General features: G+C 41.9%; 1 protein-coding gene across 2 annotated transcripts in view; it reads left to right on the top strand.

The window, feature by feature from the left end:
* The window catches only part of DFFB (DNA fragmentation factor subunit beta), a 25,443-nt gene that overhangs the window by 3,501 nt on the left and 7,756 nt on the right, over positions 1–14,186 (top strand). The window contains exons 3-5 of one of the 2 annotated variants that reach the window (XM_027843897.1): positions 6,690–6,878; positions 8,874–8,953; positions 12,158–12,328. In XM_027843897.1, coding sequence (XP_027699698.1) covers positions 6,690–6,878; positions 8,874–8,953; positions 12,158–12,328 — 440 coding nt within the window. The remainder of the gene's footprint in view (positions 1–6,689; positions 6,879–8,873; positions 8,954–12,157; positions 12,329–14,186) is intronic. The other variant, XM_027843898.1, reaches the window with a different exon arrangement.

Here is a 14,186-nt window from a genome sequence, read left to right as displayed (position 1 = left end):
TTCCTTCCTTCCTTCCTTCCTTCCTTCCTTCCTTCCTTCCTTCCTTCCTACCTTCCTTCCTTCCTTTCTTCCTTCCTTCCTTCTTTCTTTCCTTCCTTCCTTCCTTCCTTCCTTCCTAAGAAAGGATTGTCTATCTATCTATGGGCAGCTATGTGGTACAGTGGATAGAGTTCTGGGCTGGGAGTCAGGAAGACCTAAATTCAAATCTGGCCTCAGACACTTACTAGCTGTGTGACCACGGGCAACTCACTTCACCTTGTTTGCCTCAAGTTTCCACATCTATAAAATGAGCTGGAGAAGGAAATGTCAAATCACTCCAGTAGCTTTATCAAGAAAATCCCAACTGGGGTCACAAATTGGACACGATTGAACAACAAAATCTATCCATCTTTCCACTCATCCATCCATCTATTCATCTTTCTATAGATGACTAAAGTAGTCATGCTTTAGAATAATAGCTAAAGTAGTAGATTCAGAATAGGGCTCCCCCTCCTCCACAGATTAACGCCTTACTAAGTCCAATTTCACAGATGACACAGAACAAAATAATGCAAAAAATTTTTTAAAATAACATTTACTCAATTGGTGTTTCTGCCAAGTCCCAAGCTAGGATTTTTAAAAACATGGAATCAGTAGGATATTTCCCTGCAGAGTTTTTACTATTTGCAATGATCACTTTTTTGTCTCTAAGAAGTCATAAAATATGCAATACATAAATTTTGCGAATGAATTTTTTCAAAATTTAAAGGAGCCATCAGCTGGCTCCTGGATCTCTAATAAGCTGTGTGACAATGATTAGGATATATAAATTTTACAAAAATAAATATTAAATAGTTATTCTGGCAAAGCAGCAGGTTTTATATTTACCTATGATCAGATTTCTCTAATCTATATATCTTTTCTATCTTTTCCGTTTACACACTCCATCTATCTCTATCCATTCATCCAAATATATATCCATTTATCCATCTGCCTTTCTCCTATCTATCCATTTATCTATCTACCCATCTCTCACCTATCCATCCCTTTATCTATCTGTCCATTCATTTATCCACTTATCTGTTCATCTGTAATCCATCTGTCTGTCTACTATGGCAGGGATCAAAGACCACCCACCAATAATCATAACCTCACAGCAGAGGCCGTTGGTGTAGGGATAGAATGCTGAACTTGTAGGAGGAGGACACTTGCTTTTGAATCTTTTTCTAGCACTTTCAGTGGGATCCTGGGCAAGGTACTTAACCTTTCAAGGCCTGGTTCCTCACCTATAAATGAAGGGTAACAACACCTGCTCTTGCTCGGTTGTTCAGTTGTTTCAGTTGTGTCTGACTCTTTGTGCCCTCTTTTTTTGTTTTTTGGCAAAGATACTAACTAGAGCAGTTTGCCATTTCCTCCTCCATTTCATTTCATTTTATTTTATTTTTTTTACAGTGAGGAAACAGAGGCAGACGGGGTGAAGTGACTTGTCCAGGGTCACACAGCTAGTAGGTGTGTGAGGCTGGATTTGAAGTCATGAAGATATGAATCTTCCTGATTCCAAGCCCGGCGGGTCTTAAATGAAATAATGGATATATGTTCTGTAAATCCTAAACTGCTATATAATTGAGGGAGCTAGGTATAATGGAGAGAGTGCAAGATTCATCATTTGAGGGCCTGGGTTCACATCCTAGCCCTTCCTCTTTCTGTAACTTGGGAAAGTCGCTTCACCTCTAGGTCTGTTTCTTTATCCATAAAATGAGGGAGTTGAACTAAATGGTGTTTCAGGTGCCTTTTAGGTCTAAATTGATGGCTCTATGAACTGTTGGCTATTATCTCAGTTGAAGGACCAATACATTTTTCTGCTTCCCATCTTTTTTTTCTTTTTTTGCAATTGGGGTTAAGTGACTTGCCCAGGGTCACACAGCTAGTAAGTATTGAGTGTTTGGTCTGAGGCCAGATTTGAACTTGGGTCCTCCTGACTTCAGGGCCGGTGCTCTATCCACTGCACCACCTAGCTGCCCCTCTGTTTCCCATCTGATCACTGTTAATGAGTACTGTCCTTTGAAAGAAAATGCCATTTTTCTTCTCTTGAATTTCAGTTGTGTGGCCCTTTGCATAAAGGAGAATTATGTTTAATGAGGCTTTTACTGATGTATCCTAAAAGTAATTGGATCATAGAGCTGCAGCTATAGGTAGAAGGGACCTTAGGGGTCATCTCATCCAATCCCATCATTTTAGAAGCTGAGATTACACAGTAAAATGACAGAACCAGGATTTCATCCCAGTGGAAAGGATCTGAATTCAAATCCTGATTCTCACTCTTAACTACTTGTGTGACCCATTCTCTAGGCCTCGGTTTGTTCTTTTATAAAACAAAGTAGTTGGACTCAACGATCGGAGGTCCCTTATGGTTCTTAGTCAATGATATTGAATCTTCTGATTCTCTGGACCATGATCTCCATCAGGAAAAGAGCTGTTTGCTCCATGGGGCATGAGAGGACTTCTTTACTAGAAGATGAGAAGGAGGAGAGAGAAGGAGAGGGGGTGGGTCAAGAAAGGAGCTATAAAGTACCTTACGTGTGTCTGCATCTCATGGGAGGCATCATTTGTTAAGTGTCCTAGGGTCAGCCAGCGTGAGGGGCAAGTGTCTTAGGGTCAGCCAGCTTGAGGGGCAGGATGTGAGCCCCACGTCGGGGCTTCTGCTTGCTCTTCTAGAGCAGGCTGCCAGACAATGGAATGACTGTGATGTCACACCGTGAGGGCATCCAAGGGCTGGGACGCTGCTCTGGCCCCCTCCATTCCTGACGTGGTAAAAGCTGTTGGGAGCTGCAGAGATGTCTATCCGCGGTAGGCCCCTTTGTTTCCTTTGAGGCTGTGGTCCTTCTTTCTTTGGCAGAGTTATTGTTATCCTTAAAAATTATTAAGCACTAAGTTTAAAAATAGTTCAACAAGAGACCTGTGAAAGAGGTGAGAGGGTCTGGGTATTCAGACTCTCAAGGAAGAGGCAAAATGACTTGGGTTGATTTGTGCCTAGCAAGGGAAAACACTGGATTCATTTAGGTGGGCTAGAATGAATGTTGCTTTTACTGAATAGTAATTGTACCTATTATGTGCCAGGCATTGTGCTAAGCACATGTCCTGGGAGGTAGGTGATGTTATAATCCCCATTTTGCAGTTAAAGAAACTGAGGCAAACAGAGATTAAATGATTTGCTCAAAGTCACACAGCTAAATTTGAACTTGAGCCTTCCTAACCAAAGACCCAGCACTGTATGCACTATGGTGCCACCTAACTGCCTTGAAGGACCACAGGTCCTTTCTCAAAGCACATTTCATCTTGTCTCATTTAACTGTCACCAGGACCTTGTATGGTATAAAGGGCAGGCATTATTATCTTCCTGTGAGAGATAAAGAAGTGTTGAGGGCAAAGGTTGTCTCATTTCTGTTCTCTCTCCAGCACCTAGCGTAGTGTGCCTGGTACGTAACAGGCACTTCATAAAATGCTCATTTGTTTTTTCAGCATATCCAAGGTTACATAGGTGCAGAGTTAGGACCATGGTCAGGGGCTTTAGAGCCAGCTAGCACCTTCAAGACCATCTAGTCTAGGGTTGGAAACTGTTGGCAGCCTTCGCCAACCAATAGACTCCTTTTCAGAGTAATATTCTTCAATGCATAGAATAAAATACACTGATACAAAGGAAACCAATTACATTGAAATACTGCTATCAAAATATTGAAAATGAAACATTCAAGGACCACAGGCTAAGAATTACTGATGTAGTCCAACCCCAACCTTAGAGAACATCTAGTGATTTTATAGAGGAGGCAACTGGTACTAAGAGAAGGAATTTTATATATATGCACACATATACATATACACCATACACATATACATACACGAACATATATATGTATGTGTGTGCATGTACTGTATATGTATACATACACACACACACACACACATACATCCAGGTGGAAGCAGTAGATTGAGTGCCCACCCTAGAATTTGGAGGGTTCGTCTTCCTGAGGTCAAATCCATCCTCAGACACTTACTACATGAGTGACCCTGAACAAGTCATTTAATCCTATTTGCCTCAGTTTCCTCATCTGTCAATTGAGCTGGAGGAGGAAAAGGCAAACCACTCTGGGATCTTTGCCCAAGAAAACCCCAAATGGGGTCATAAAGAGTCGAACATGACTGAAACAACTGAACAGCAACAAAATATGTCAAAAGAAGGTATTCTATACGTCAAAAAGATATAACTTCCTTGAGGGAAAGGACTTTTTCCTTTTCTTCTCTTTGTATGCCCAGCACAATGCATTATAGTGGGACCTTATTTTGATGCTTGTTGAGTTGAATTGCTAAGGACCATGGATTTAGAACCTGAAGGGATGTTTAAATCTTGTGTCGGTCCAACCCCTTCATTTTGTAGGTGAATTAATAGCAGAGCATGAGAATTTGCACTCAGGTATTCTGGATCCAGATGAATGCTGTCTCTCAAGAACCCCATTGTCTTGATTCTCAACCCAGAGCTCTTTACATATGACCATGGTCCTGGAGATGATTACCCATCTCCACTGATGAAAACAGATTTAACTTGGCGATGTAGGATTAGAAGTTCTCTGAGGGCAGGGACTGTTATTCATTGCTGTCTTTCTATCTTCTCATACCTGGCACACATCGCTGTCACTTAAATATTTATTAACTGCCTGACTGCTTAGTGTAGTGCCTGGCGCGGAGCAGTCTTTTACTACATGGTTGTTGAATAATATTAAACCAGGACAGATTTTGATTAGGACTAAGGAAGATGACAGGTGTCAGGAGGTTGGGACGTATTACTTGGTGTAGCCTCTTTTCTGCCAAGTTCTAAAAGTGGGAAAGAAACCTTGGTATTGTATCAGTAGAGTTGGTCATGCCCAGAAGCAGGGGGTGTGGGACTCTTGTGGTCCCTTCTAATTTCATCTATAAAATGGGGATAATAATAGCACTTATCTCCTAGGGTTGTGAAGATAAATGAAATATCATTTGTTAGGTGCTTTGCAAACCTTAAAGCATTGTTTATGTAAATGCTTTGTTGTCGAGTTGTTTTTTAGTCATGTCCAACTCTTCGTGACCCCATTTGATGTTTTCTTGGCAAAGATACTGGAGTGGTTTGCCATTTCCTTCTCCAGCTCATTTTAGAGATGAGGAAACTGAGGCAAACGGGGTTAAGTGACTTGCCCAGGGTCACATAGCTAGTAATGTTTGAGGCCGGATTTGAACTCAGGTCTTCCTGACTCCTGGCCTGGTACTCTATCCACTATGCCACCTAGCTGCCGCATGTAAATGCTAGCTAGTTATTATTCCGTGATTTCATCCACAAGTGTGTTCAGAAGCATGGACCCAGCATGTGCCTCTGCCTGTTGGGAATTTGTGTTGCATAGTCTTATATAATGCATGTCTTTTTTATTTCTAGCATTGTAGGGTTTTTTTTTTAAATTCAAATTCTATTTTAAGTTTTACCGATGTCTTTTGTTTTTACCTCAAGGCATTTCTTGATATGCCTTCCTGCCACCGAATCATCACTTTTAACGGTTCTCTTCGAAAACAAAGGCCAAATAACAATAACAATTTTTAACAATAAAAATAGTTGAGCCAAACTATCATGGTGCAGGAGAAGGAGTCTTGCTTCAGAAGTCAGAGAACCTGGGTTCAAATCTTACCTTTGGTCCTTACTACCTGTGTGACCTTGGACAAATCTCTTAAACTCCCTAGGCCTCAGTTTCTCCATCTGTCAAATGAGGGGGTTGGACTAGATGGCCACTGAAGGTCCTTTTAAAGGCTGTAATTCTATGACTCTGTGACCAGCCAGCAGCATGAGCATGTCTGAGAGCACATCCATTTCCTCTCCCCTACTCCTTCACCGAGAGGAGGAATGTGTGATTCATCACTTGTTCTTTGACCCTGTGATTGGTCCTTAGAGTCAATCAGAGTCTGTGACTGCCTTTTGGTATGATTTTTATTCATTGTTATTGTATCATTCTTTTATTTCTGCACTCTGGATCAGTTCACTCAGGTCTGCTCTGGTTTTGTTTAGAGGGTTCAAAGTCCAATTAACAGGCTTTTGGCTTCATCTAGGTGAGGAGGCCCCTTGAAGGCAAGACTTGCTTCTTTCCACCTAGACAAAGTAAGGTCCTGAAAGCCAAGACTGTCCTCTGCTCTTCTCAGGACAAAACCCACTTCCCCATGAAGTAGTGGCTAGAATGGAAATGAGAATGCACCATTTGAATTAAATGGGACTAATAATTCCTACCTCTCAGTAGTTTGGGAGGCTTAATTATTTGTAAAACAAGCACTTGAAGGACTTTGGGATGGAGGATGTAAAGGAAGTATTGCATCTCATGAAAGCAGCAATAAAAGCTAATGGTTCCTGTCATGTACCAGAGTTAGCTTTTTCCATATTGTACCTCTCAAAGTAGCTCAGTTGGGTGGATGAGAAACTGTAGTTAATTTCGGGATGAGAATATAATGAAGAAAATTACTTTCCTCTCCTCTAAATGTGAGCTGAGTTACTATGGGAATCTGGAGTTCTAAAATGATAGCTCTTATGTCTTGAATTAAAGTCCTGAAAGCCTTTTTGGATCTCACTGTGGCCTTCATGGTGAGGTCTGGAAGAAGTAACTTTACAAAGTGCTCCATGCACACTGTTTGTTTTCCCTTCTTGGCGGCAGATATCAGCGACATCCATCGCTTCCTCACCATATTCTACCAGCCACAGGCGGACATCATTCAAGCAGCTCAGAAACTGCTCTCTGATGAGCGAGCTCCCTTGAGGCAGAAACTTCTTGCGGACTTCCTTCACAACATTAGCGAAAACATCCAGGCAGAAACCCGAGAGGAGGATGGGCCGTGGTTTGAAGGCATGTTCTGGGTTATTGTTCCCTCAGAGGGCTGGTTTATTAGCTGTCTCGAGATGTGGGGGTAGAAGGTGCTCCCCTGAGCCAGGAAGTTGAGTTCTGGCTCAGTTATCCAAGCAAACTGGACCAAGGAGACATCAGTGTATATACACGGGGTTCAAGGAAAAGGGTGCTGGATTTGGAGTTAAGAGGCCTGCTTTCAGATCTCAGATCTGCCACTTACTAGCTGTGTGACCTTGGGCAAATCAATTTATCTCACTCAGTTCCTCATGTGTAAAAGAAGGGGGTTGTACTTGATGCCCTCTCAGGCCCTCTGAGGTCAGAACCAATGAGCACACTTCTCTGAGGCTCGTTTAGGCTCCCCTTCTGAATTGAGCTGAGAACTTTATGTCCACAATAATTGAACTTGTTGGATTACTTGGAGACCTCATAGAAGTCCTACTTCTTATCCTGGTTGGCTTTCAGATAAAATGATTGATATGAAAACATGAAGTTAAGAGGCAGTGTGGGACAATGGCAGGAGTAATCGATCTGGAGTCAGAAGATTCAAATCTCCTGATGGCTACTTTCTACCTGGGTGACCTTGGACAAGTCATTTAACTTTTTTGAGGTTTGCTTTGCTCATCTGTAAAATGAGGGGGTAGGACTATTTAGCCTTCCATCTCCAAACCTGTGATCCTGTGATTAAAATATATGATGGGATCTCGGATTTCATACTTCATCAGCATAGGAAACTTCTTTCCCAATGCAGGTGGCCACACTTGTTTATTTCTCGGATTAGTCCTAGGTGTCACCCAAAGGGGTGATAGGATCATTGACTTAGAGCTGAAAGGGACTTTCCAGATACTTTAATCCAACACTCTTTCTTTTATATATGAGCAAACTGAGGCTCGGGAACATCCAGTGACTTGGCCACAGTCACACAGCTAGTAGATGTAAGGGGAAGCATTTGACCCGAGAGTCAGCATTCTTTCCGCTGTGCTAGCCTGCTTGTATAAATGTGTATGTGTCACCTGAATGATGCTGTTACTGGGAAAATGAGCGTGTAGACCTGAATATCTGAACTGGCAGGTGGAGGACCTAATTCTCTTGCTTCCTAAGAGCCGAAAGTTTTTGTGGGTGGTGGTATCTTTGTGTGTGCTGATGGACGAGAGACCTATCATGATGTTCTTTTAAGAATTGCATTCTCTGCTACTAAGCTAACTGTAAGGAATTCTGTATTGTTATGAAGCTCACTTTTGAGCCAGAGGATCTGGGTTCAAATCTTGTCTCTGTTACCACCTGGTGTCTAATAATAATATGTTTATATTATTATATTATTACATAATATATGTAATAATAGCTTATATAGCTAATAATATAAAAAAATAATATGGTATATTTTTTATAATAATAGCTTGTGTATATGTATATATACATATATAATATATTATTATATATTATATATAATGTATTAAATATATATATATATATAGTCTTACTATGTGTCAGGTACCATGCTGATCACTTTACAAATAATACCTAAATTGATCCTGACAACAACCCTAGGAGGTAGGTGCTATTATTTTCCTCATTTTACAGATGGGGAAACTGAGATTGAGTCTAAGTGATTTGCCTGGGGTCACACAGCTTTAAACTCAGGTCTTCCTGACTTCAGGCCTGGTTCTCTGTGCACTGTTTCACCTAGCTCCCTCCAGGCCTCAGTTTCCTCATCTGAAAAATAAAGGGGTTGACCTACATGGCCTCTAAGGTCCTTTCTAGCTGTAAATTTATGATCCTATAATCTTATTTCTCAAAATTCAGGCAGTTTTTCAGGATGGGACCTTAGAAGCCTTGGCTAAGAAAAGCCCATGAGGATAAACATTTTGGTCAAGAGAGCAGGTCCATGAATCTGAATACCCGGTAGGGTGCTGTTGGGCATCCTCATCCTTTGCCATTAGGAAAACCTTTTCTGTCCCATTGGTGTGCTCCATGTTAGTATCCTCTCTTTCCTTCCAGGTTTGGAGTCTCGGTTTAGGAATAAGTCTAGCTATTTGAGGTATAGCTGTGAGAGCCGCATACGGAGTTATCTGAAAGAGGTGAGTGTCTGTTCAAAGCCAGGTCTGTTGACTGTCTAGATCACTACTGTGTTGTGAGATGGACAGTATGGGAAAGATTCCAATCCAGGAGACTCCTGTGGGATTGCTTCCCATGGTCCTGGGTTCTGCTTTTGGCCAGGTGCTCAGCTGAGTCTTCTGTTGCAGCTTTGAAGATAATGAGGAAGAATTCTTGCCCGCCATTGTTTCAGAATCTCAGTAGGGTATAGTGGTAGGAATACTGCCTCCAAAGCCAGAAGACCTGGGATCAAATCTTGCCTCTGACTCTTGTTACCTCCTTGGCCTTGGGTGAATCACCTAACCTCCCTGGGCCTCAGTTTCATCATCTATAAAATTAGAGCTTAGACTAGATTCCATCTTGAAGCTGTGCCATCTATGATCAGTGGAGGGAGTGCTGGGGGGTTGGGGTATCAGGAAGACCTGAATTCAAATCCTGCCTAAGATACTTACTGTCTGTGTGACCCTGGGCAAGTCACTTAATCCCACTCTGTCTCAGTTTCCTCATATATATATATATTTAATCCCACTATATATATATATATGAAACCTCTAATATATATCTAAGATATGTAAGACCTGTAAGATTCCATTTAATTTTAAAGCTATAAATGTTGAGTTTTTAGAACTTCCCTATGAATAAAAGACTCATAGGATCGTGGACTTGGAGCTAGAAGGGTCACCAGAGATCTAGTATAACTTCTTCCTTTTATAAATAAGGAAACTGAGGCATAGCAGGTGAAGTGATTTGCCCAAAGTCACACAGATAGCTCTGCCAGTTAAGTAGCAAAACTGGGATTTGAACCCAGATTTCTGTAGAACCATTTAGTTGTCGAGATCTTATATTTTTCTGTTATTTTTGAGGCAGCTTAGGTGGTTCAGTGGGTAGACAGTTGGAACTCAGGAAGACCCGAGTTCAGCCTCTGCATCAGATACTTAATAGCTGTGTGAACCTGGCAAATTACTTAACTTCTCTGTGCCTCAGTTTCCTTATCTTGTAAAATGGGATTAATAACAGGCACCTACCTCCTAGGGTTGTTGTGAGTACTTTATAAATCTTAAAAGTGCTATATAAATGCTAACTATTATTATTTACTATTATTATTCTTGAGATCTTTTTTTTGGGGGGGGGGGAAGGGCAATTAGGGTTAAGTGACTCACCCAGGGCCAGTATCCTATCCACTGGACCACCTCACTGCCTCTCTTGAGATCTTATACTTTGCTATTAAAAAGTATGATCATAAAATCATGGCTTTAAAGCTGGAAGGGACCTGAGAGGTCATTTAGTCCAACCCTCTCATTTTACAGATGAGGAAGATGAGGGCTAGAAAGGTCTTGTTCCTTATCCCACTTAACTCATAGCTAAGGTCACAAATGCTCTAGAATTTCCTTCAGGCTTTAAAAAAAGTGAGGGCAAAGTAGTGGGTCCATTTTCAAGGCATTCTCAAGGAAGGATTCCTTGTACTCAGGCCTTGTTAAGGGTCTGAACACATTCTGCATCATTTTCACTGGTGGAAGGATGCTCCCAGGGCTCTGCTTTTTCCGACCTGTAAGATGACAGCTGGTGCTATTGTTTCCAAGGAGCCGGAAGCTCCGTTTTCTCTTCCCTCCTCTTCCCACCCATTCTGCCCTGGCTGAACATAACATCTGTGTTCTTCTGTAGCATTGAAGAATACACTTCCTGGTACATAACAAGTGCATAGGACAGCTGCAGGCATGTCCTCCCTTTCCTCTGGGTCAAGCCCAATCAAATCATCTGTCGATGAAAACATGAACTCTCAAGGGGCTCTCAGGTTGATGATGTGTACATGCCTTGCTTGGACTTAACCTAATAGGAAAGCAGTGTAATGCTTCCATGGATACAGGACTTGCCAATAAGCCTGGGTAGATGCCCCAGTAAATACAGATGCAAGTGAGGGTGCTGGGCTTTATTCTCATTTTTATTTTTGAAAGCGTAGTCTTTGCAATTCTATGTCCTCTTGTCTCCTGCATTTGTCTCCTTCTCACTTATACCACAAACATCCTAATTCATCATTGCCTCTGGCCTAGACTCGTGGAAGAGCCTCCAGATGGGTCTCTTTGCATCCATTCTTTCCCCTCTCCAATTCAGCGTCCAAACTACTCCCAAAGGACATGTCTGACCATATTGTCCCACTGCTCAACAAGCTACAGGCTAAAACTGCATCCAGATAAAACAAAACTTCTGTTTGGTATTTAAAAGTGGACCTTTCCCTTTCTTTCTAGGCTGATTATATATTTCTCTTCCTCCTACACTTAGTGCTATACTATTGCTTTTTTCTATAAATGACATTTGGGACAGCTAGGTGACGCAGTGTCAGAGCACTGGAGTAAGGAAGACTCATCTTCCTGAGATCAAATCCAGCCTCAGACACTTACGAGTGGTGTGACCTTGGGCAAGTCACTTAGCCTTGTTTGCCTTAGTTTCCTCACCTGTCAAATGAGCTGAAGAAGGAAATGGCCAACCGCTCCAGTATCACTGACAAGAAAACCCCAAATGGGGTCATGAAGAGTAAGACGTGACTGAACAATATATGACATTACATTTCCAATCTCCATACTCAAATTATATTCCTGCATCACCTATACCTCTTGTACCCTCTAGTCCCTTCTAGGTTCATTTCATATGCCACCTTCTTTGAGAAGCTTTCCTGATGATCTCTCTACCACCCTCCCTCCCGACCCAGTTAATGCCCCATGCCAATTTGCTGTGAATTTATTTTGCATCTATTTACCTAATTGGTGACTATGTTGTATCCTTGAAACTTCAGCCTGGCATTTAAAAAAAAATTGGACTAGGTCTGTCATTTCACTGATGTCAGAAATTCCCAGTGAGGAAATTCCTTTTACTAGTGTATCTTCTATGTAGCTTTATAGGCTTAGAGAGTTGCTTAGGCCAACTTGCCCAGGGTCACATAGCCACCATGTGTCTGTCATAGGCAGGACTTGAAACCAGGTCTTCTCACGATGAAGCCAACTCTTTATTCCTATGCCCCAGACACCTCTTACCTTATGGCTAATAAATGTTTATTGATCAGTTGAAAGCTGGAACACTTCAACAGACCCACCTGAAAAACGTGTTCTATTATACCATTCGTCAGATGGAAGCAAAAGATCTGTGTCGTGTCTTGTATGATTGATCCTCTGGGCTTCCTTTCTGTCTTCTTATAGGTGAATGCTCATGCCTCCACCCTCGATCCCCAGCCTCGAGCAGAATATCTGAAAATCATTGGCCAAATGTGTGAGAAACTGAAATCGGAGCGCTACAATGGCAGCTACTTTGACAGGAGAGACAAAGTGAGAGAGCGTCTTTGTACAGCAGAAGGCTGGTTCTCTTGTCAGGTGGGTAGTGGGGCATTCACTCAAGAGTGAGCAGCTGTTGCCTATGGGACCAGACTTCATCAGTCTGCTCTTATCTTGAACTGAGTCCTGATCTGGGGTTGTAGGGAACCAAATTGGGAAGTATATGGAAGCTCTTAGCTTTTTAGTTAAAAGGAGGTTTTTGCCTCCTTCCCTTTTCCACTTAGAATCCCACAATCTCAGAGATAGAAGGGGTCTCTAGGCCATCTAGTCCAATCTGTACCTGTGAGATTCCCTCCTACAACAGCCCCAACAAGTGGCCATCCAATCATCTGTGGGCCTGAACTGATGAGTTCCCTAAATAAAGGGAGAATTGGTATGAAATAGAGGTCCGATTGTTGTGAGCTTTTAATGCCAGACAGAGGGGTTTGCATGGAAGGGGTGGGGGGGGGGGAAGAGCTTGCCATGACTTTTGGTTCTTTTAGAAGTAAGAAAGGGGAAATTAACCACAACTGGATGGCATTGCCAGTGTATACCCAATCCAGTATCTTGTAACACAATGATTAATGGACCTGGAGAAGAAGTATCCAGGATGATAGATTTTGAGGTAGGAGGGACCTTAGAAGTTATTAGATCTAACGCTCTCATTTTACAGATGACACCAAAGCCCAGAGCTCAGTTCCTCTGATTCCAATTCTAGTTTTCTTTATCCTACCTCCTTCTATGGCATGCTCCAGGGATCTGTCTTTGGCCTTGTTCTGTTCAATATAGTTTAAAAATTTCATTAATATCTTTTGCTTGCATGGTATATATCAGCTTCATCTCCAAATCTCTCTTATCTTTCCATCCCTGCTCAGACAGTGAGCTTTTGTAACAAAGAATAAAAAAAAAGAGGAAATAAAACAAACAAACAAACAGCTCAGCAAAACATAATCGACACTGCCTATTCAATGTTTTTTATCAGTTACTCAGGTGGAGATAAGAGATGCTTGCTTATCAATGTGGCAGATGGCACAAAGCTAGGAGGTGTAATCATTACATCTGATGATGCCATCGGAATCCAAAGAGATCAAAACAGTTTAGAACAGTAGGCTAAATCTAAGGGGACTCAGTTCAATAAAGAGAAATGTAAAAGCCTACTAAGGAATTAAAAAACAAACCAAAACATGACTGTATAAGGAGAGGACAGGAAATGTGTGTCTAGGCAACAGTTCACGTCAACAAGATGTAGGGGTGTTAGTGGACTACAACGTGAGTCGGCAGTGTGTTCTAGCAGTTAACTTTGGCTGTGTTAATAGGATCAGAGCCAGGGCAATGCATCCCCCTTAATTGTAGTGACTTTCTTCTGAGAGTACCCCCAATTGATGCTGTCTATGTCTCGTTTGTACATAATTGTTTGCTTGTTATGTCCTCCGTTAGACTTTGCATTTCTTTCTTTTTTTTTTTTTTTAAGGCAATTGGGTTAAGTGACTTGCCCAGTGTCACACAGCTAGTAAGTGTTGAGGGTTTGGTCTGAGGCCGAATTTGAACTTACGTCCTCCTGACTTCAGGGCGGTGCTCTATCCGCTGTGCCACCTAGCTGCCCCCAGAGACTCTGCATTTCTTAAGAGCTGGGACTGTTGTTTGCCTTTCTTTGTGTATCCCCAGCAATTAGCACAGTGCTTGGAACATAGTAGGTGCTTAATAAATGCTCATTGACTTGTATAGCTTTGCTATTCTCGGTCCTGAACAGGTGGCATTTGGAGTCTCATCTTAAGAAGGATATTGACAAAGCGGAGCATTTTAGGAAGGATATTGACAAAGCAGAGCATCTTAGGAAGGATATTGACAAAGTGGAGCATCTTAGGAAGGATATTGACGAAGTGGAGCATCTTAGGAAGGATATTGACGAAGTGGAGCA

The sequence above is a fragment of the Vombatus ursinus genome, unplaced genomic scaffold, assembly GCF_900497805.2.
Source record: "Vombatus ursinus unplaced genomic scaffold, bare-nosed wombat genome assembly UNPS02014932.1, whole genome shotgun sequence".
NCBI lineage: Eukaryota > Metazoa > Chordata > Mammalia > Diprotodontia > Vombatidae > Vombatus > Vombatus ursinus.
The sequence above is the reverse complement of the archived record's forward strand: the minus strand, read 5'-3'. Positions and strand labels throughout refer to the sequence as shown.